The 21,898-nt window shown below is 40.7% G+C and overlaps 1 protein-coding gene across 10 annotated transcripts in view; it reads right to left on the bottom strand.

Annotated features, from left to right (window-relative positions):
• Window positions 1–1,351: 1,351 nt before the first annotated feature.
• NCOR2 (nuclear receptor corepressor 2) overlaps window positions 1,352–21,898 on the bottom strand; it is a 165,122-nt gene continuing 144,575 nt past the window's right edge. For 3 of the 10 annotated variants that reach the window (XM_053471899.1, XM_053471918.1, XM_053471908.1), the window contains exons 31-47: window positions 21,336–21,616; window positions 19,577–19,940; window positions 18,538–18,765; window positions 17,993–18,244; window positions 16,231–16,365; window positions 15,573–15,689; window positions 14,538–14,706; window positions 13,816–14,333; window positions 10,353–10,496; window positions 9,309–9,433; window positions 8,766–8,956; window positions 6,433–6,582; window positions 5,049–5,194; window positions 4,649–4,702; window positions 3,819–4,046; window positions 2,730–2,906; window positions 1,352–2,172 (exon numbers count right to left, since the gene is read on the bottom strand). In XM_053471899.1, coding sequence (XP_053327874.1) covers window positions 1,997–2,172; window positions 2,730–2,906; window positions 3,819–4,046; window positions 4,649–4,702; window positions 5,049–5,194; window positions 6,433–6,582; window positions 8,766–8,956; window positions 9,309–9,433; window positions 10,353–10,496; window positions 13,816–14,333; window positions 14,538–14,706; window positions 15,573–15,689; window positions 16,231–16,365; window positions 17,993–18,244; window positions 18,538–18,765; window positions 19,577–19,940; window positions 21,336–21,616 — 3,455 coding nt within the window. In that variant the 3' untranslated portion in view covers window positions 1,352–1,996. The remainder of the gene's footprint in view (window positions 2,173–2,729; window positions 2,907–3,818; window positions 4,047–4,648; window positions 4,703–5,048; window positions 5,195–6,432; window positions 6,583–8,765; window positions 8,957–9,308; window positions 9,434–10,352; window positions 10,497–13,815; window positions 14,334–14,537; window positions 14,707–15,572; window positions 15,690–16,230; window positions 16,366–17,992; window positions 18,245–18,537; window positions 18,766–19,576; window positions 19,941–21,335; window positions 21,617–21,898) is intronic. The other 7 variants (XM_053471951.1, XM_053471935.1, XM_053471943.1 and 4 more) reach the window with 7 other exon arrangements.

Raw genomic sequence — 21,898 nt, 5'->3', positions numbered from 1 at the left:
AAATACAATAATGTTGGTCTGTGTACAAATGTATTGGCATTTGATGTGTACAATGTAATTCGTTGAGTGTTCTAGATGAACCCGTTCTAACATTAAAATAAACAGAGTAAAATGCAGTCATCATGTTGGCAGACAACACTTTTGCTAGGCTTCCAGTGATGTCATTTTTAATATTACAAACAGGATGCTGTTGTAGTGTTATAGGTTAGCAGCACTTTAAAGTAGCAAATCTCCTATAAACACTTTATAATGTTCGTTTTTGCAACAAAGTGATTCTTTGTAAACAGAGTGGGTCGTAAACGGCATTTCGAGCCCAGCAATCCCAGTAAAGCAACATGAATTAAGCAATTTAAAAATGACAAAACATGGCTGTGTTCATAACAAACACAGTGGTGACTGTGTCAGACGTATGATGTCATTATTTCCATTTATCCACAGTTGAATGTTTGCAGATGAAACCGTAATGGATGAAAGCAAGCAAGGGGCAGGCATTGTGGCCTCATAAAAGAGCATAGTGATCTTTTTCATGGTGCTGTATACGGGTTAAAATGTGTTTAGGGGGAAAAAATTTATTTAAAACAACAACGGGTACTACTGTCTATGGTACGGCAATAGTACAATTTCCCCCTGAGCTGGTCTGACTTATGACAAGGCTCAGAGACTAATAGCGAAACCTGCATCAAAATCTTACCATGTGTTTTGTTTTTAATGTTAAGCATCCCTTTGGTTGTAGGCACATAATGGATGATATTCTCTTTCTAAGATATTAATTTAATACATTCTGAAACAGATAGGACCCGGATAAATACATATGAATAAATCTTTTCTTTCTTCTACAATTCATCAGCTGCTCTAAAAAGGATATCATTTATATCTGCTTTGCAATGGTTTGATAAAATGTCTGTGCTAAAAACATACCCTGTTAAATCCTTAGTGAGATATCATCCCACACACATAATATCCATTAATACAATCATATCAAGTTTCCAAGTCAATATACAGCCGTTTTGGGGCCATATCAGTTCTCTGGGTAATTACATACACAATTCTTAAGACACGGGGCGGGGGGCAATGGTCCCCCGCAGAGCATAAGGGTATGATCTAAACATCAATGATGTGTACATGGTGACTTCGCTTTACAGCATGTGCTGCAAACTTGGTTTCCAGCAGTAAAAAAAAAAGGTTGAAATCAGACAATGAAGGGAGTTTTTCCAAGTCCTTAAGGAGTTCCAAAAAAGCGTAAAACCCCTCCCAGAGGCAATTCTGGAGAAACCTGCATACATTTAAGTGTACATATGCTACGCTATATACAGTGAGTATGCGCCAGCAACCATGGAAAAAACATGCAGCATTTGCGCAAAATGTATTATCTTTATTTCACATGTCACTAATAATCCTTCAGCGGAACATTCCTTAAGTAGAGGTGAGGGCTGAGGGAAACATGTCAAGTGCCATCAGCACTACCGCTGACGCTTTCCGGGAGAGAATCTAGGCCAAGGGACCTTTGGAAGGATCCAAAACCTAATAGGTAACAGTTCTGCGTTAGCCGTGCATGCAGCCGCTCTGCACTGCTAGGTCTGTGTGCAATAAACTGGAATGTGTATATATTTTAAGTGCATATGAACACATGTACATACATATACATTGTACACAGAAGTACGTCATTACGCTTACGAGTCAGCTTTGTTAAGAAACCAATGCAATGTAGCAAAGCACCAGGTGGAAATATCCCCTGAGTATAGAACAGAAAAAAATCCAATCTTGTGTGAAGTCTGGGACCTTCTACTCCTTCCTGAGCAGTCTCAGAAACTGTAAAAACATATTGACCCTCAAGTCAAGAGTAAGGAGTCACTTTAAGGCTTTTCATACTATAGGTGTATGTTTGTTTTTGATCCCAGGTCTCCCATTGGCTACTTTTGTTCCAAACGGTCAGAGAGGCGGGATCCTGTAATGACCAGAGTTTGTCAGTTGATTGGCTGGCCGCAAAAACAAGGATTCACTCGCTGTCAGAGAGAGTCTCATACTGAGAGCAAAGCAGCGGTTTAGGCTCTTCATCCCGAGCCCTCTGTGGGGTGGCAGAGTTACTCTGTGGAATGGATGAGGAAGGGGGAGCAGCAACTAGACCTGTAGGGAGCCTGATCGTTAGTGGGTTGAATGGAAATGGCGTCGACCCTGAAGAGAAAAAAAAAAAAGGGTGAAAATCACTGACAAGGTCATTCATTTGCTCATACGTACCAAACAGAACAAATCAACCAGAACCTCAGACTGTGCCAAAAAGTATCTTTTCTAATATCGAATGGGTTGCAATGACAAAATCAAATCTTTATGAAGCTATGCTGTAGCAGTGCAAGGAATATAGAGTCTCCAATACCGTTCAATGAACATGGGAGCATGCCAAGGATCTGGGGATTTAGAAAATCTAAAGGGGGCACTCAGCTATCATATAGGTGCTTATGATGACAGGGTGGTCCCTTTAACCCCTTTATAACAATTCCAGACCCTAAGGGGTTGCTAGTTGTGTTGCACCGAGAGCAGTGTCCAAAAGCTATAAAAATTATAAATGAAGACAAATAATAATACTAATTAAAAATAATGCATTTTAACCAGGACCTCTTCCATTAACATCATTTTGTCTGCAGTCATACATTTTGTGTATATGACCAAATGATAACTGTCACTAGTGTACTGCGGCAATAACACACTGAAAAAATATTAGACAGCACGGTTACCTGTTGAAGATGGCCTCTCTTCCCACACTCGGTTGGTTAGGGGGGTTTTCCGGTTGCAGTCGCCCTCGGAGTGCACGGATGATGCAGAGGGAGGCCTCTCTCCAGAAGGCTGGCCTGGTGCAGGTGACTTGGCTTTCCTACTGTTTGGCCTGGAGATCTTGTGTTTCCCTCCACCACCTAAAATAAATAGACATCCCTAAAGCATTGCAAAAGCCCATATCTCCATATATTACCTTTTCAGCACCACACACAGGGAACATTGCTTTCTTTGCCCGCTCGGTGAGATAAAACTGAAGAGGATGTTTCAATAGACACCGCGTATATTTCAAGCTGCTTGATCTCAGAAGCATATCCACTTTAAGTGTCAAAATAAGGAACACACATCAGGAATACATACTATTTATGGATTCCATGTAAGCAGCTGATGTATTTACCTAGGCAGCAGTACACAGAAGACTGCGCAATATGGAATATGGTGCCCGGTGCACAAAGCTCATATTCTTCCCTCTAGATTGTAAGCCCGTCTGAGCAGGGCCCTCCTCACTGGCTCACTCTATAAGTCAATTTGTTATGTTTCATACTACTTGTTATGTCCTGCGCTATTTAAAACAATAAATAATAATGATAACCTGAGACATGGGTGTTGCAAGTCTCTTAGTGGGTTAAAATCCCCAGGTCTTCATTGTCTTGCACTACTTGATACACACGGTGGTGCTATTATATAACCAGCCTAATTCTGTTATAACAGATATGGGGGAGGGGGCAGTTATGTTGCCAGATGATGGGGAGGCCTATTATAAAAGTATCATCTATATGTAACATATTAATAAACGTGTTAGATTATGTATAATAAACAAAGAGTTCCCAAAACCCAGGCACATTGTTGCATTTTCAGAAGGACAGCACTAGACGTGTTTTAGAAGAAGCAGGCACAATACGGTTTGCTAGTTATTGGATACAAGCCAGTTGGAAAGATGTAGGCAGGAAAAACAATTGAAATAAAGAGGAAATTAATCAATATTAGAGAAAGGAAGACAGAAGTGTGAAATGAAAGAAGAGTGAAAAAACAAAACAAAAAAAGCAGCAGACCTGGCAAGGATCGCATGTCGTCATTCCGTCCATCAGTAGTTGTTATGGGTATAGCAGAGGACAGGCTTGTGTTGGCATTCAAGGGGTTAAAAGCATTGGTACTGAGTGCTGAGCGGTCTTCCCACTGTTCGTCATATTTACCCATTAGGGCCTTCCTAATAATTGCCTCCAGTCCCATGTTGCTGTTGGCGTTCTCTTGCACAGACTGAGTTCGGCAGCTAATGGGTCCTACGAAATGCGGTAAGACACGGGTGGGGGGAAAAGGCAAAGGGTGGAAGGGAACAATCGTCAGCACCGGACATCATCATGTGTTTCTTGTTACCTTCTCTGCATTAACACAGTTCGCTAGCATTATGGGCCGCTTAAGCTTTTGGACTGCATGCGTGCGCGACTCTTTCTGGGACGGTGTACACTGGTAGATTTCACAGATGGACCATAATGACAGGTTTTGCTACCAACCACTGCTAATAGCCTAATGATTAGCATTTCACCCCAAACTTCTTTTCCAATCACGGATTTCTTTACCAGAATCTTACGTGATTAGCCAATGAAGCAAATATTTAAAAAGTAATGGTATATAATTAGGGTCCCATACTTTAGGCAGAGTTATAGAACGGGGTGAGGGGGAGAAAGATGAACAAAGTACATTAATACCTCTGTACTATTTCAGTTCATAAAAAGTACATTTTCTCTGGCCTGTCAGCAAAATAATGGGTAGTTGTGAGATTTAGGGTTTTTCACTTTCATACTGTATGTGGAGGTTTGTAACTATTGTAGATAAAAGCATACAAGTCATAAACGTGTACTGAAAAACGTGGGGAAAGCGCTACCTGCTCCAGTGATGGCCGGCATATTAAATATCTCTGTTCCGGGCTGCCCAATATCTGCCAAGGCAAAATAAAATTAATGGCTCAAGTGTTTCAGCAAATTACAAAGTCATCTTCAATGAAACGGTTAAAAATGCACATCCACACAACTGTTTTCCCACGGATTGTGGAACAGTTTCTTATCTTTCTTGAAATGCCACTTATCAGACAGCAGAACTGGTAAACACGACTCGGACTTTGTGGATAAGACCACAGGTTCGACTACTCAGAACCTTCTCAACGCCAGTATAAATACTCATTTGGGAACGTTAACTTCGGCCTTCAATCTGACGGTATGACAAACCTCCCCAAAAGCCAAACTGCTTGTGAATGTGAAAAAAAAACAAAACAAGGAAACTCTTACTATACTCTGGCTCATTCCTGTTGGCTGTACTAAGCTTTTTTATGATCTCCTGTTTCTTGGACTTAACCATAGCAGAGTTGCTCTCGGTCAGCTTACTGAAGAACGCTGGGGGCTGTGAGCTGCTCCCTGGGGACTTGGAACCCATTCTGAAGGAGGAAAAAGAAAGAAACATACAAAACGCTGATGACAAAGCTGATGGATACTGCAGAAATGTTCAAACCTACACTTTTGACAAAAATGAAAAGAATGTTATTTGAGAATGTTGACAGCTATTGCTACATCAATTTAACTCTCGTATATCGCTGCCCAAAGCATTAGTATTGCCAGCTAAATATATATATATATATACGCGAATGTTTCCTAAGCTGCACAAAAGTACTGGAAACAGCAAAGCTGTAAGAAAAAAATATTGAGATTCTCAGGGCGCAAAAAAATAAAAAATCACGAAGAAACAGAATTTCCAGAAATCTGCTTAGAGAAATAAATAATAACCGTTGTGCTTCTATAACACAATCAAAAGCAGCCACGTCATCAAAGCTCAACACATTGCACAGATAAAAAGTACACTTTAGAACATAAAACATGCACGTTTTTGTTTAATTCTCACTTGCAAGAAAAGGTTAGGTGAAAAGGCAGATTTCATACAAAGAAATGGAACAGAGCGATGAAGACCACAGTAATGGAGGGATGCAGAGGAAAACAGTACAGGAAAACTTGTGAAGGGTACATGTTCACGTTTTTGGAACTAGTATACCATCATCTTGTTTATATTAGTAGGCAGTGTTGTAAGGCGCTGACTCATGACACTAGAAATTATGCCCAATGTTTTTTAAGCCACCCCAAGAATATTTCAATCCACCGTGCAGATGACCATATTCCGGAGTGAGTGTGTCTAATCGATAGCAAACCATTTCCAATATTACAGCTATTACTAACAAACATATGTTACTAACATGATATATGAAAGTCTAAGACCATGAAGCTACCAAGTTAAAGAGGGCTGACTTTAAAATGAGCAACTTTGCAGCAGATGAGCAATCAGACTGCATGCAAGAAATAATTGAAATCAAAGGTCTATAAACGAAATGTGTTTATGCGGCTAAATTAAAGGTTGCTGCGTCAAATGCCGGTTAATATAAAAAAAATAAAAAAGGCTGGTGTGATTTTCTCCACATAGCCTATGCCATACCCTAGCCTACTCATTAAAAGCCATTCAGCCATATACACTGAATGTGAGCTCTATGGTTGTTAGCTTAGCTCTTGTGTAGTGTTCTAGATATGGAGTTAGGAGCTGGCCAAGTACAAACATTCTTGCCAAAAAGTTGGAAAAGCATGACTGGTTACTGATGGATAGGTAAGTTGGCATGCTTGGAGAGTGCTTTACCTTGGTTCTGTTTGATCTCCCTCTCTATATAAAGTGGGGTATGTGGTATTCCTAGTATACTCAGGGTCTCCCATGCCCTCTGGTGGAGATATGGGGTCGATACCATCTTCTGATCCACTCAACGTAGAAGCTTTGTTTTGATCAGGAGATCTAAAGATCAATGAAGCTTACATTCATCTACCGGTACACAGGTCTCATTCTGTTTCCTCCTTGCTGTTGTGGGCTCATATATATATATACTTATGTGTGTAGGCTTGGGTTTTGGGAAACAACACGCAGAGCTAGGCTCACGTGGCTAAGCATCAAGGCTTCTTAAGGCTAGAATAAGCATTTGCCCCTTCCTGATTTCTTCTATTTTTGCATATCTGTCACACCTGAATGCTTCAGATAATCAAACTGTTATTTATTTTAAAATGTGTTTATTAATGATAATTTGCACACATATAAGGAATCGAGGTCACAGGCTTGTCCTTACAAAAAGGTCAAGTAACAGGATCTCATCTCAAACATAAAAGGAAAATCCTGACTACTACTCTGGGGCAATTTATCACAGAGTATCAATCGAATTTGTACACTAACCCTCCTCGACAGCGTATATTTGTTATCAGTACAAAAAATGAAATAAATTGAACACAAAACATAAATAAATAAAACGGTTTTAATAAACAAGTATCTGCTTGTGCGTGTCAGTAATTGAGAAGCACGTAAACTGCTCAGAATAGCTTGACGTAGGCGATGAGGGCGGTTGGAGGAGGGGGTGTCCAATTAATTCATTTTCATATTAGACAAAGAGTAAACACAAAATGTTGTTTTTAAATGATTATTTCATGTATAGAATGAAAAAGGCTATCCAACACTACATGGCCATAGGTGAAAAAATAATTGCCACTAAATCATCCAATTAACCAAATGTAATTGATAATTGGATTAAATTTCACTAGACGCACCCAGGCACGATTACTGCCAGCCATATTGAATGAGAACCTCAATTACATAAAACCTGTGTTGCACAGTGAAGTAGGCTAAAAGGTCTCAAAAAGCAGCACATGATGCCACCACCTAAAGAAATCTCTCAGTCTGGAAGGGTTTCAAAGCAAACCACAGCGCCATTATCTACAAACAGAGAGGATTTGGAACAGCGGTGAACCTTCCCAGGACTGGCTGGCCTACCGAAATTCCTCCAAGACAGCATTGACATCTAGGAGGTCACAAAAGAGCCCTGACTAAGATGTAAAGAACTGCAGGCCTCATTTGTCTCAGTTAAGGTCAGCGTTCACAGTTCCACAATAAGAAAGAGACTTACAAAACTGGAATCCATCTTTATGACCCCCAAGACTTTTGGGATAATCTTCCTTGGACTGATAAGTCCAAAGTGGAACTTTTTGGAAGACATGGGTTGTACCCTCTGGAGTAAAGCTAACACAACACTCCACAATAAGAACATCATACCAACAGTCAAACACGGTGCTGGTAGTGCGATGGTCTGGTGCTGCTTTAGGGCCTGGGCAATTTGCCATAATTAATAGAGCCATGATCTTTACTCTATAACAGAAAATCCTGTAGGATAGTCTCCAGCTATCAGTTTGTCACACGTTTGGAATAAAAGTGCACTCAGTTATCCCTTTGCTGAGCGTCTTTGTAATTTGTTTAAGCCATCAGTTTGTGACCTAAAGCTCAAGCGCAGTTGGGTGATGCAGCAGGACAATGATCCAAAGTACACAAGCAAGTCCACCTCTAAAGAAACACAATTAAGTTTTTGGAGCGGCCTAGTTAAAGTCCTGACTTGAATCTGATTGAGATGCTGAGGCATGGCCTTAAAAAGCCAGTTCATGCTAGAAAACCCTCCCAAATGTGGCTAAAATCAAACAACTGTGCCAAGAGTGGCCCAAAATTCTTCCACAGCGATGTAAAAAGACTGATTGCCAGCCATCGCAAATGTTTGAGTGCAGTTGTTGCCTCCAAGGACGGTGCAACCAGATATTAGGTTTAGGGGGCAATAACTTTTTCATATGGGTGACATAAGTTATGGTTTACCTTCAAAAAAAATGATCACATAAAAGCTGCATTTTGAGTTTACTCACATTCTTTTTATTTTTTTAAATTTCTTTTTTTATTTAGTGATCTGAACCAAATGTGACAGATAAGCAAAAATAAAAGAAATCTGGAAGGGGCAAATACTTTTTCAGAGAACTGTAGTTGTACATTGAGCATCTGTTCTTTCAACATGATATATTGGAAGCAGCCAATATGCCTATTTTTTTCCCACTCCCTATAAACCAGCCAAATACGAACAATGGATCGTCCAGCTGTTGGACCACATATGTTATCCATACCTTTTTTCTCCGTTGCTCCCAGGGGAAATTCTTGCAGCCTGGCTCTGTTCTTGCTGTTGAAGGACACTGTCGCTGGCATTCTGCCGCAGGTCCAACACGGGGCAGCCGGCTCCAGAGTAATATACCGGTGCAGGGATTTGCGGGTTCAGTTGCTGGGGGTGGTGCCGAGTATAATCCTGAGTAATCACCTCCTGAGGTAACATTTCATGAAAACGGAATCATTACATACAACTTTCATATTATATACTGGACACTGTCAAATATTACTGCCACTAAGGCACACAAATTACAGACATGGGAGGGCAGCAAGGGACTTGGCCTAATTGGCTCTTTAACACACTATGAACGCTATGTCATTAGTACATTATCAGGTCATGCTATCTATACTGGCCAATGACAAATGGACTTTTGGCAAGGATGCTAGTAGTCAGCGGGACATCCCACCCGGTTGCCTTGAGGATATCACCACCACGTAAGAGGTGAAAGCCGTTGTCATATCATAATATCATAGCACTCAAACAAGGAAAACCAACTGGCACTTACATTAATATGCTGAGCCAAGGTAACCACTCTTTGGTTTTTAAGAGAAGACTGCGGGGCATGACACGGTGAGTGCTGACCTTCTGATTTCTGTCGTATATGTCCTTCTGATATATGCTTTATGGATGCTGTAAAGAACCACAATTATTCTTGCAAAGTTTTTGTAAATTACTTAAATGACAGAATCGTTATTCTGGGTATTTTATTAAGTGAAATAAAAGGGACCCTGCAGCCTAAAAGAAAATACTTCCTACGTATATACTGTGTAAATTGTGTAAGCATGTTTCACATAGAGGTTCACTCTAGATACGTTAGTACTCCAGAGAAGACATGCTATCTCCTAAATGTACAGATAAAATCCAGCGCTGCTATCAAAAATAGGACATGGATATGCTGCGCTCATGTAGACTGCACCTAAGTCTGCTACGAGTCATCTCCACTGGACACAGACAAGGCCATCGTTCAAACAGGTACGGATATAAATACTTTTTTGATGTAGTGATAGAATAGGGTGTTTTTTTCTTTTATTACCAATTAATTTTTTTGCAGTTATGGAAAACTCTCATACATCTTATGTATGCCAGTGATGTCAAAATTACATCATTGTGCTCAATGTATTGTGTATTTTTTATTTTAATTTTACACACGATGGTCAGCAGTAAGCCAGCGATGCTTGCTTTCGCTGACGGTAAGGAATCCAGGTTGTCAACAGACAGCCTGATCTCCTGTGCAGAGGCAGGAAGATCTCCATGCCATTGTGAAAAAAAAACATCTTCAACAAAGAACAAGAAGGAAGTATATTTCCTAGAAGGAGATGTATTAGGCAAAAGGTCATGCTCTAAAGTTAGAGGGTCGGAGGCTTAGATGTAAGGTATGGAAGTTTGACTCAACAGTGCGTGAAGTTAAACTCGCATTTGCAATGAAATAAAAGTTTGATCTACACATTTGCCAACAATTTCGGCAGCAACATTACATAGATGAAATTTCCCCTCTACAAAGTTCCATTTTAAGCATCTGCGTTCTAGAAGACTGAAAGCTTGGGATCACCTTGCTTATGTCGAGTTTCTTGCTCCACACGTGCTCCTTCTGAGTCCTGCACAGAAACTCTGATGCCCTTCTCATGAGACAGCCCGGGTGTATTCATTGGGCTAACAGCGTCACGTCTGTCAGGGCTGTACCCTGTGGGAAATCCTAATCGGATGCAAAGATGTTTAGATTCTTTTGTCTAACGATGTCCTTTCCTATTGCCATCAGTGTTATGGAACTGTGCAAAATGTTCTCACTTTCATAGCTCAAGTTATGAAAAACAAGCCCTGGAACCGCAAATAAAAACGGATCTATCTTTTTTGTTATCCTACTTTTGAACAGTAAGCATCAGAACAGCTTGGAGAGACAAAACAATTAACTCTGCACAAGAAGGGATAGCATATTTAATCACGTTTAGCATATTTCCGACACACATCACATGTGAACGTTCATCAAAAACATAAAGGGGTTTACATAATAGTCTGTTTTTTTCGCAGACTCAAGCCAGGCTGACAACTTCGTTCATAGGTCGGATTAATGCTTACAGAAATCCATTATCAGTGTGCATGGGACATCTTTCAACCTAAACCAACGCCAGAATGAGTGGCCTCCCAAAACCTGGTGACCACGCTCTGGTTAAATACAAAGACTACTGGCACCGGTGCAAAGCGGCACGAGCTGAGTACTGTGAAGTGATCTATATACATAACCATATTCTGCAAGAATGTCGCATCTTATCTATGATATCTGTATAAAACAACATTAACACTGTACCTGACCACTCCATTATATAAATAGCCATGAAAAGTGTACATTTTGCACAGCTCCACGCAGACAATCTGCATATACCGCAGCCCACACTAACTATATCAGAACCCTCAATCAGGCAGCGAAGGGATCTGCTTGGCATGATTAGAATTGCCGCTTTGTGCAGAAAACATCAGAGCGAGGACACGCCACCAAGTCAAGCAGCCCATCGGCGACCATCAACCCACAAGCGAATAGTGCCAAAATCTGCATAGAATTCCAGATGAACAATTCCTCGGGACAAGAATGAATCGCTTACAGCTGCAACCCCTCCAAAACCGTGGTGATGGAGGAGTGACTGTGCATCGGCTAAGAACGGATTTGTAAACAAAAAACACACAGGAGTTTGGTTAACAATATGTGACAAACTCAATGAATGGATATTATGCATACAGGCGGAAAAGTGCATTGATTGGGCCTAAATGTTTAAATTGGATCAGTCGCCTGCAAAAAACATTACTCACTAGGGCACTGTATGATGCCCCCCATTGTGTTTCAGTTTTATTTTCCACACATGAACCCAATGTCCACATTCTGAATGGCTGTCCATATGAGAAATATTTACAATGTTTTATATCTGGTGCAGAAAACAGGATGATTCTATGTGCGGTTATTAAAAGACACAGCTCATCGAGGGCCTGCTGCTGAGCTACTACATACATTATTTTATGTCAGTAGTAGAAGTATTATTAAACACTCATCTACAGACCCCAGACAAGCCAGAAGGCTTGGTTTTTCCCCTCAGAAATCTCAGGGTGCTGCCACAACCACAAGGGATTCTGGGTAATTTTAGGTGGAAGGGTTTTCCATCACCTATACCCACCATAACGTATGTTATTTTATGTCACACTGATTAAAGGCAGGCTTTGGTGATAGTTGCACTACAATCTCTAATTAAACAGAGCCACGTTAGAATCTACCAATGCAGTTCCAGTTCTGTCTCCAACTTCAGTGACATTAAGCAGTTTAATCACAAATCAAAACGCAATGTGAAAGGCTAACAAGAGACGGCTCCTTCTGCAAGACCAAGGCTAAATCGTCCCCCATTAACTGGCCAATGAATCACAGTAAAAAGGGTGATATTTTTTCTATGCATTTTCTTATAATACGTAGTTAAGTGGGTTGTGATGTTGAAACCGTCTAATTCCCACAATTAAGTGACTACAACTTTAAGTGGTATCAGTGTCTGGGCAGTAAAGCCACAAACTTTAGACTTTTTAAAGGGACAGGTTACTAACCACAGGCAAATTGTTAACAAAACTCCTGCATGCTTTATGTTTGTGGGTGCATATGCATTCAGTAAACAATCAGCCCAAAAATTACACAGCAACATGATTTAAAATCCTTTGGCAATGATGGGTTAACAAAAATATTTCCAAACCTCCTCGATGCCATGCTTCAGGATCGTAAAGTACCCGCTTAAATCTGGGTTTTGGATTACTGGCAGTATATTAGTACTACAAACAAAACCTAATAGAAAAGGCATGGAGGGGGTTTAGTTTAGGCTTTTAGTCTTTCCTTGCCATGGCGGTATGGGCAGGGGGAAGGCGAAAGCACTCAGTGCATTGCCAGCCCATCTGGCAGTGAATAGGTAGATGCTGCTGCAAGGAACAGATTACTAACCAGACCCCCCCCCCCTCATCAATGCTTCACTTAAACGTCTAGATCACAGATGCACCCCATATATACCCCATGCACAGGTGGCTGTAATGCAGTATAATACTGGCACATTGCCAGACAAAAGTGAACAGCACTGACCCTGAGAGCGCACTCACCACCGAATATTAAAGTGACATTCCAGTCCCAAAATTGTATCATTTTAATGCATGTGGGAGTCCATATTTCTTTTCCTTGTCACTGTGTAAAGCTCTCCTCCATTGCGTGGCATGAAGTATACAGCGATACACAGTGCAAATATGTATTTGGAATTTTGGCTCTACAGAAGTTCAGCTCTTGTGAATGTGAGCTTTCCTAAGGGATGAGTGCCAACCGAAACCAAAAGTTCCAAGCTGACGTTCAATAGTTGCTCCAAATACCCGACTTCATCTCTTAAAAACCTACTTGAAGTGAAAATTAATGGAAAAAAGCATATAGCTGTACACATCATGACATACTAACCCACGCAGGGGGAGGGATAAATCAAATCATGTACAGTGATGAAACTGCAAATATGCATGCTTTACCAAGCAAAATGCATTGAGGTTTCTGCTAAATGGACTCCAATTAGCATTTAAAACATTTGTGCTGGAATGCCTCTTTTAAATACTCTGCATTCAGTTTATATAAGGATGAACCCATCTGATGCCATTGGGGTCAGCAACGCATTGCTCTAGAGTTAAGCCCTTGAGAGAATATCATCACATCTACAATAAGGCCAGTGAAGCACGAATTAGATTAAAAATTAATGAAAACAGCAAAAATTCCCCTTGCAAAAAAATAAATAAAAAAAAATGTAATTGGATAATGGAAAATTGGAGACAAATGATTTAAGCAAATAATTAAAAAAAAAAATAATATATATATATATATATTAAAAGAAAACACCCTTGAAGCTTAAAAAGCCAATCACTGGCTCGTGCATTTGAAAGAAAATATGTGCGATATATATATATAAATGCGTGTGTATGTAGTATGTATAGGCCACAAGCTTTGGACTACCTGCTCCCGTATGTCTTACCATCACTACTGGAGTCGATACTTATCGCACCTCTTTCTCGCTTCCCGTTATCGCAAGAAATTTGACGCATGATAATGGCGTCTATGAAGTTGGCCGCTGTCATGGTGGTCTTACCGAGTGATCGAAGCTCCTGTTCCTGCATGGAAAAGGGCTTATTTGGGGTCTTGTCCCTATTGTGCTGCTCACTGGCTGACACTGCAGTCTGGTCCAGGGGGTGATGATGTTGGTTTTTCCCCTGTACGTTGTTATAGTGGTGAGTGGAACTGGCTCCACTTGTGGAAAGAGGCCTGGACTCCATGGCCTTAATAGGTGATGTCTGTTCGACCGCTACAGGTTGCAGCTTGGAGTTGTAAAAATGTTCATTCCTGGGACGATCTACCTTGACCTCACGGGCCCTTATCTCCTTCTGTACCATTGAATGATCCACAGATTGGTAGCTCTCAGGTCCACTGGCTGAGCGGTGAGAAGCTGTAGTGAACTGCATGGAGGATCGGATGGGTGATGAACTTGAAGATGAGCTTTAGATGCAAAGAAAGAGGTAATTATTGAACTGCTAACCTTGAGATTTACTACATTTAAAAATGAATACTTCACAGTATAATTCATTCCTATACCATATTATAACTGTGTGAGATCTACACAGAGACCAAATACAAAATCTCAGATCCTTTTGTCTGCTCTGCACTACACACGGCCGTGGAAATTAACCAGGGAATTCTTACCGTAATACAGAGGTTGTTGCACTTTCTGTGCTTGTCATCAGGTTTTTCATGCCAGTGTTGTGAAGAACACTTGGGCGTTGCTGGACATTCTCGTGAGCCCGTGGTGATGCTGGAGAGTGTTGGTGGCTGTGGCTCTGTCCAGGCAAACGTCCACTGCTCTGTTCCGTGCCTATAAACACACAAACATGTCACAGCATAGAGAATGTGCAGATATTCTGCTAATTGAATGGCCACTAAAACAACAGAAATTATTACAAACATGCCAAGAGATTAAATATAGGTTTACTATGTGCTTACAAAGATTATTAATAAAATGTAACTTTATAAAACTTTTGTATCTGTTTTTACCAGCGCATGTTGGTTGTCATTCCATTCTGTAGGACTTCAGCGTTTTAATAGTAATTTATTCTAGTTTAAGTACAAACCTGCACTAATCCCCACTACTACACCCATTTTTCCTCAGACACATACCCTATAGCAAAAAATATATATACAGTGTATGTGTGTGTGATGTTTGCATGTGTGTGTATATGTTTGGGGGGTTGAAGTTAGAAAGAAGATGAAAAACATAAAAAAGAAGACAAGCAAAATAAAAGAAAAAAGGGAAAGCAGATAGACAAAAGTGAGGAAAAGAGGTCACCAAGTGAGTTGCAAAGAAATGACCAAAGAATAGAAAGGAAGGAAACAAGACCGCAAGGACTCCTTCTCGTGTAATCCAGCCTTGAGCGGGACATATGTTTTCGTGATGCTAACATGATATGGATTGACTGCATATTATGTATTAAAGGCTTATGGACACACGGAACACTTTTCTTTTATTTTACCTTCAGTGGCTTCTCTATCCCCTGAAGAACACATTTAGGCTCTGAAACCTAACCACTGGTTATTTAACTCCAGAATTATAGCAGAAGAGATCACCTGGTATTATAACAGATACACAATCCTGCCCCAGAAGATGCAACACAAGTCTAATTAGGTCACCTCCTAAGCCGTTTCCCATCTAATATACACGGCTGTGAACAGCACAATCCTCACCAGGTCTCCATATAGGCGCATGCTCCACAGTAGTTGTCAGCACTGATTTTTCTCTTTCTCTTTCCCGTTCTCGCTCGGAGGTTGATGAGGTCTGTTTGGTCATGTGTGTGGTGGTTGCTGGAATAGTAAAATCACATTTATAAAAGATATCCAGGCAACAAAGTATATAAAGGCTAGCCATGAATATTTCATCCAACTAGACACTTATTAGAAACGTAAAAACAGACTTTAATAGAAACGTTCATCTATGTTTATTGCAAAGGTTTCAGTCTACCCCTGTTTGCTGGGACATTGGGGAAAAAATTAAAAACATGCAGTTGGCCTATATATAGTAATTTGAATATCGTATATATTTATATGCGTCAGAGGAGCATGTTCACATTCCAGACTCACTTTATAGCCGACAACGCAATATTTTCACTGAGGAGACCAGCTGTCTGGTCTGCTCATTTTTTCCTTATGCAGTCCTTGGTCTTGTCCTCCTCTGGCACCTTTCTACACATGTAAATGTTTCTAGCAACTTACACATATGAAGACTATTTTATATTTACCGATAATCTTGCAATAGTTGCCTTTCCCTACAATTGGAAATTTGGAAGCATATGCGACTTTATGTTTTAAGGTGAATGGGATTGCGACCTGAATGTCGCTGAAATACCTGGGGAAAGTGGTGAGTTGCTGTGTCGGCTGCTAAAAGTTTGAGGGGTGCCGGACATGTAGGCTCCCGAAGAGGAGGCTGCGGATTGAGGTATGAGGACAGGCAAATGTGGCACTTGAGAAAGATCTATGATTCCTATGGATGACAAAGCAGGATAGCAGGGCATTAGTAACCAAAAGGACACATCTGTCTGAACAACACAACAAACTACGTACACTTGATCAAAATCATTCTAGACTGTAAACTCGTTTGAGCAGGGCCATCCTCAGCTGTTTGATGGCGCTATATAAAACAATAAATAATAATAATTCTAATCAAACTTGAGTTGAGTAAATGGAGGATACCTAAGGTTATATCCGCCTCCCTTAACCCTGTCCTTTGTTTCTCCATCCTTGAGAGTGTTCTAATTTAAATCTAGTTACTTTGGTTCCTGGGGACTGGGTTTGGACAGACCTTGTGTATTTTTAATACTGGCTGGATTTTGAGATTGTTCACTGGTGTCTAGAAACGATCCATGCTGCAGAACACTTTTCAAGTGCGTAGTCCTGCAGTACGTAGAATTCATAAACAGGTATAACTAAATTCATTATGTTTATAAACTCTACCTAGTGCTGGGCAGCACTTGTAAAATAAAAGGATCAAGGCACGTAAAGTATAGAATCAATAGGGTTTAAAAATGGCAAGTAGCCACATGTTATTAGCGAATGGTGATATAGGCACAGAAACAGGACATTTACAAAAAATGAACCATTAATCTGCCTTACCTGCCTGTAATTTCTGCTGTAAAGACAAACATTAATCTGTGCTTGGTCCTGTCTTGCATTTTTAGGGCAGCCATATGCCTCATGTCATGCACCGTTAAAACCCCTCACCGTATTAACCTTTACCTCTGCTGGGAGGATGTTTCACTGATCTAACACCTTCTCAGTAAAGTAAAACTTACTTTTTACACCAATTTGCAAATACAGCACACGTAAAAAATGATGTAGCGCTGACTGTTGTTACTGCCCAGACATTTGTCATGAAATGCAAATAAAACGCATCTATACCAGACCAGCCATTTTCTCATCATTAAATTTGTAAAATGTTTCCCTGAAAGGAATGATTCTACTTATAACTCAAGGGCACGTAAGTTCCACACAGTTATACGCAGGATGAAAAACAAACATATCTACTAATTGAAGCCATCTTATGCTTCTGCGTGGGAACTGGCAGATCTAGGGGATCTAGGGGCTGCTAATATTATCAGCGCCAGTACTAAGACGTGAATGATACGCTGTTTATTCCTTATCCCATAAAGAAAATGGGAATTCACAAGGTGATCAAAATTAATTATGCCTCACACATATAGTAAAGCACCACGTGAAAAATACATTATTGACATGGGTGGCATGCTCTGTGTTGCTAATGAAACTTTACACACTGATCCACTGTAATGCTCATCGCTCTGGCACTCTCAGTTGGGTGGGCAGCAACAGTCCCATCAATATGGGGTACACGGTGGTTTCATTTGGCCTTTGAACCATGAACTCCACTAATTTTAGAACATACACCACAGCTAACAGTACACTGTGGGCAGGATTCAATTACGAGATTCATTTATCCCTGGAAGCAGATTGCAAAATGTTCACATGAACAAGAAATTAGTAAATGGAAACCGATAACTTTTACAGGTCGTTGACATTAGTGCATCATTTTAAAACTGTGGTCTTAGGAAGAGTGCCACAGACACACAACAGTGGACCAGACATTCAATGCATACTTCGAGGACCTGTGTAGTTTAGCGCCAGCGGAGAATCCCTCTGCTGTAGCCCACGCAACATGTCCGCCCTCTGTGCCATGGCCGTGGCCGCAGCTGCATTGTGATGCATGTGTTGGGATGTGATGTAGTCATTGATGATGGTCTGTCGGTTCTCCATGGCTGCCGCGTCTGGATATCCACGAATGAGGTATGGAGGGTAAAGATGGGGGTAGGCAGGATTCGGGGCTAAGTGCCTAGGCAGGTAGTATGCAGCTGTGGAAACAAACACCAAGGCTCTTTAGCAGGGAAGACACAAGGATGGCTATATTCACAGTCTGCAACTGCCAGGAGAAAATCACCAAATAATATCAGAATTCACCAAATAAATATTAAAACGGTGCCAGCATGGAAAATAATAAAAGCTCTCTAGCAAACATGGTTTGTCAGCAATTGTTCAGGTTAAACACATTTAAATACTTGCAACTGTTTTCATGTTTGCAGACTTTATGCGCCATTTCAGACACGTTATTATGCTTTTTTCCCCTTCATCCCCTATAATGCTATACCTGCTTCCAATGGGATTCCCCTAGGAATTCCTGCAGGATCAAATGCTAAAGGTATGTGACCTCTATAGAGGTCAGCCGGGCTGACGCCACGCAGTAAGTGTTCATAGGGCGAAATGGTGTGAAGGTGCTCTGGGACTGTGGTGTGAGGGGACTTTGAGTTAGCAATTTCTCTGGGATTCGGGGTACTCTTCCTCTCTTGAGTCACCGGTTTTCCAGAAGTTATGCTTCCTGAGAATGAAAGAGAGACATTTAATAAGGATAACAAGTACAAAAATGCCACTAAATTAATAAGGGAACCTGAACACACTAGGGTTGCATTAATGATTGCATTTACAAACTAACACTAAACAAGGTCAAACTTTTACACAGGTAGAGAAATTGTTGACAAAGGTCGGTTCCCTCAATTGGCATTGTGATTTTGGAGTCCGTTAGATGAGAATACAGTCATTATAAAGTTCGGTATTTGTAGCTTGACCTGGCAGTCATTTGGACAGTTTACCAAGACCTGTGCTCTGTACTGGGATATGGTGTCTCACAATGATGCATCGGAGGATACTAGGAGGCAGAGACAGGCCTGCACAGCATAAACGTGCTGCTTATAAATGAGATCCAACAAAAAAAACGCTTGTGGCACTACCACAATTACGATTAAGTGCTGCATAGCACAAACAAGTAAGGCTATTCATTTTGCTATTCTTTCTGCATTCAATTGGAATAAAGCATTGTTTTTACTTATCCTGGACTGTTTGGATTTAACGCCACATTCCGTCTTTCGTTTGATATGAACGAGATCTCCCCAACCAACTAAAGAGTAGTGCGCAAAAGAACCCAATAAGCAGACAGGGAGATTGGCTCCAGTAATAAGGCAAAGTGGCTGGCGGATCTGCCACTATAGGCCTAGGTCACTGACTAACACTAAGGATATCTGTACATTTAAGACGCTATCAGTAGAATAAAGACATTTTTGAGTTAGCTGTAGAGTTCCTATCAAGTTCAGAGTCACTTTGATGTCGCAAGTGAATACAAGAAAAACGCCTACCGTCATGCTGTCTTTGTGCAGACTCCCTTGTAGTCACTGGAGAACCTCTGTTCAAATGGCTGCTGAAAGAAGCACTGTGGGCCATCTGATGGTCTTCATAGGAAAGAGGAGACTGTCTTGGTTTCCCAGGGTCGGGTACAATCACAGGAGCACCTCTAGTTATGGAGCCACCGGAGGAAGTGACAGAACTGGGTCGGCTTTTCATTGCCTCCTCATAGCACACTCTCTCCATAGTTCTGGGATCTTGCAAAACCTCCATCGCATGAAGACTGTGGTAAGGACGACCAGAACTACTGATTATAGATCGGACGTCGTGCTTTTTGGCACTGACAGAAGAGCTACTGTCGTACTTCAAAGGTGTTCCCTGCATCAAACGAGACCATTAGTTAACCTCTTAAAAATATGCTGTTAGTTATCCTCTTAAAAGAAAAGCATTGGAACTTAGTTTGCCAAACACTAAGCTACATTAAAGTAATACGGTAATTAGCTATTTCATAAGGCACGTATGTACGTTACGTCATTGTTGGATGTTGCTGGGCTCTCTCTGTCCGTGCGGCAGGGGTAAGCAAAACGCTTCCCGAACGCAATCAGCTCGCACAGTCTCTGACAGCTTGTTAAATGTAGGTTATCTTGTACCGGATCATTTATCCATTATCAAAATATTCTTTTTTTATCACTACAACATATTTCTTACAAATAACTGCATTAAGAAAATGCCTCTTAGAAAGAAAGTAATATCAGGGCAGCTGCCATTAAAAATAGCGAGAAGCTTTCCTTGCAGGCTCTAGCATGTTAACAAGAATTTGGCAGAGGCTCGAGATCTCTGGACTGGCTCGTATCATGCATTCTTGTGGATGTGTGCCCGCTGACTTACAACAACAAAAAACACTGCCTCAGGACTTCCAGACGCTTGAGCCAACTGTGTAAAAGTACACTGTGATCATTAACCACATCAGTTTAAATGTTAATTCGCTAGATCCCTGTATTAATGCAGGCTTTGCTAGTTGAACAAGCAGCTTCGAAAGATCAGCCATAACCCTACCAAAGGGAAACAATGCTTTCTGCTTTACTTCCCGGAGATCCTGTAATGTATGGCTGGACTCTCTGAAATGTTTTTACTCTTTTAAGCTGTGCTGTTGGTTGTTTTCTTTACTCAACTTGTTTACAAAAAAACTTCTTCTTAATCATTTACATAAATCGATATCTGTAGTCTACAAAAGTGACATATAAATCCCCAGCCATGTCTCCAGACACTAAAATAAAGCATCTCTATCTGGCCATTTCAAATTTTGGTGTGTAGACACAAAGAAAAAGGCTGGTTTCCGAAAACAAAATAAGAAATTCTAATTTATTTTCAATAGTCGTCATTTTAACTTTAGAATGAAGAGCTCAAGTTAGGGAAAAAAGGGAATGGGGCACATGGAAGAAGAAAAAAAAAAAAGGAAGGATGGAGGATGAAGGAATTTCAGGTAGGGAAAAAAAGAAAATAAAAAGAATCAAGTAAGGAGCGTAACAGATGAAACACAATAAAGGTGAGAGACACATGATGAGGGAATGGCCAGTAGGGAATGGCTACTAGGGGGTAGAAAGAAAACAGTTGGTTTAGTGATATTCAACAGTAGAACGTGAAATTTCATTTATGCAAAAATATCAGCCTCTGTCATTCAAGAGCAGGTTGATAACAACCTAAGAAGTTAAGAGGAAGATATAGGACATGATTGTGATTTTTTTGCGTGTTCCAGAACAGTTTTTACTTTACCTGTGTAATTGAACCCTCCTTATGTGGCCTAGACGTGACCTGAATCTCAGGTGTACGTCTCATCTCCTCCCTGGGTATCTCGTGGACAGATCTCCCTGGTTCCTTTACTGTTGCCACCATGGCTTCATGGCCCTTCATCTTTAGAGGGCCAGAAAGTCCTTCATGTGGTCTTATTTTGTAGCTTTCAGACAGGCCACGTGGTGGAGTGCTTTCTTTCTTCAGTTGCTTGGCTTCTCTCCTAAGGTAGTCCTCTTGAGCCTCCATGTAGGATCGAGGAATCCCTAAACACAAAACAAAATAAAAGTCTTAAAAATGGCTATGAAAAATGGGTGTATACATAAGGTTTTACACACACACAAATTTACATTCTCACACATGCTTCTGTAGGTTCAGAAGAGAAATGAAAAGTAAAACGATGGCATGAAAGACTACATATATTTTTTGATGCGATGTCATTTAACCCTTAGTTTAGACAAATGGCAGAAAGTGTAAGCTCAGCCATCATGTAACCAAGTCAATATTTCAGGTTTGTGATGTGCACACAATTATCCCACCCATACCAT

This window comes from Spea bombifrons, chromosome 1, assembly GCF_027358695.1.
Source record: "Spea bombifrons isolate aSpeBom1 chromosome 1, aSpeBom1.2.pri, whole genome shotgun sequence".
Lineage (NCBI taxonomy): Eukaryota > Metazoa > Chordata > Amphibia > Anura > Pelobatidae > Spea > Spea bombifrons.
Note: the sequence above shows the minus strand (reverse complement) of the source record. Positions and strands in the feature narration are given on the sequence as shown.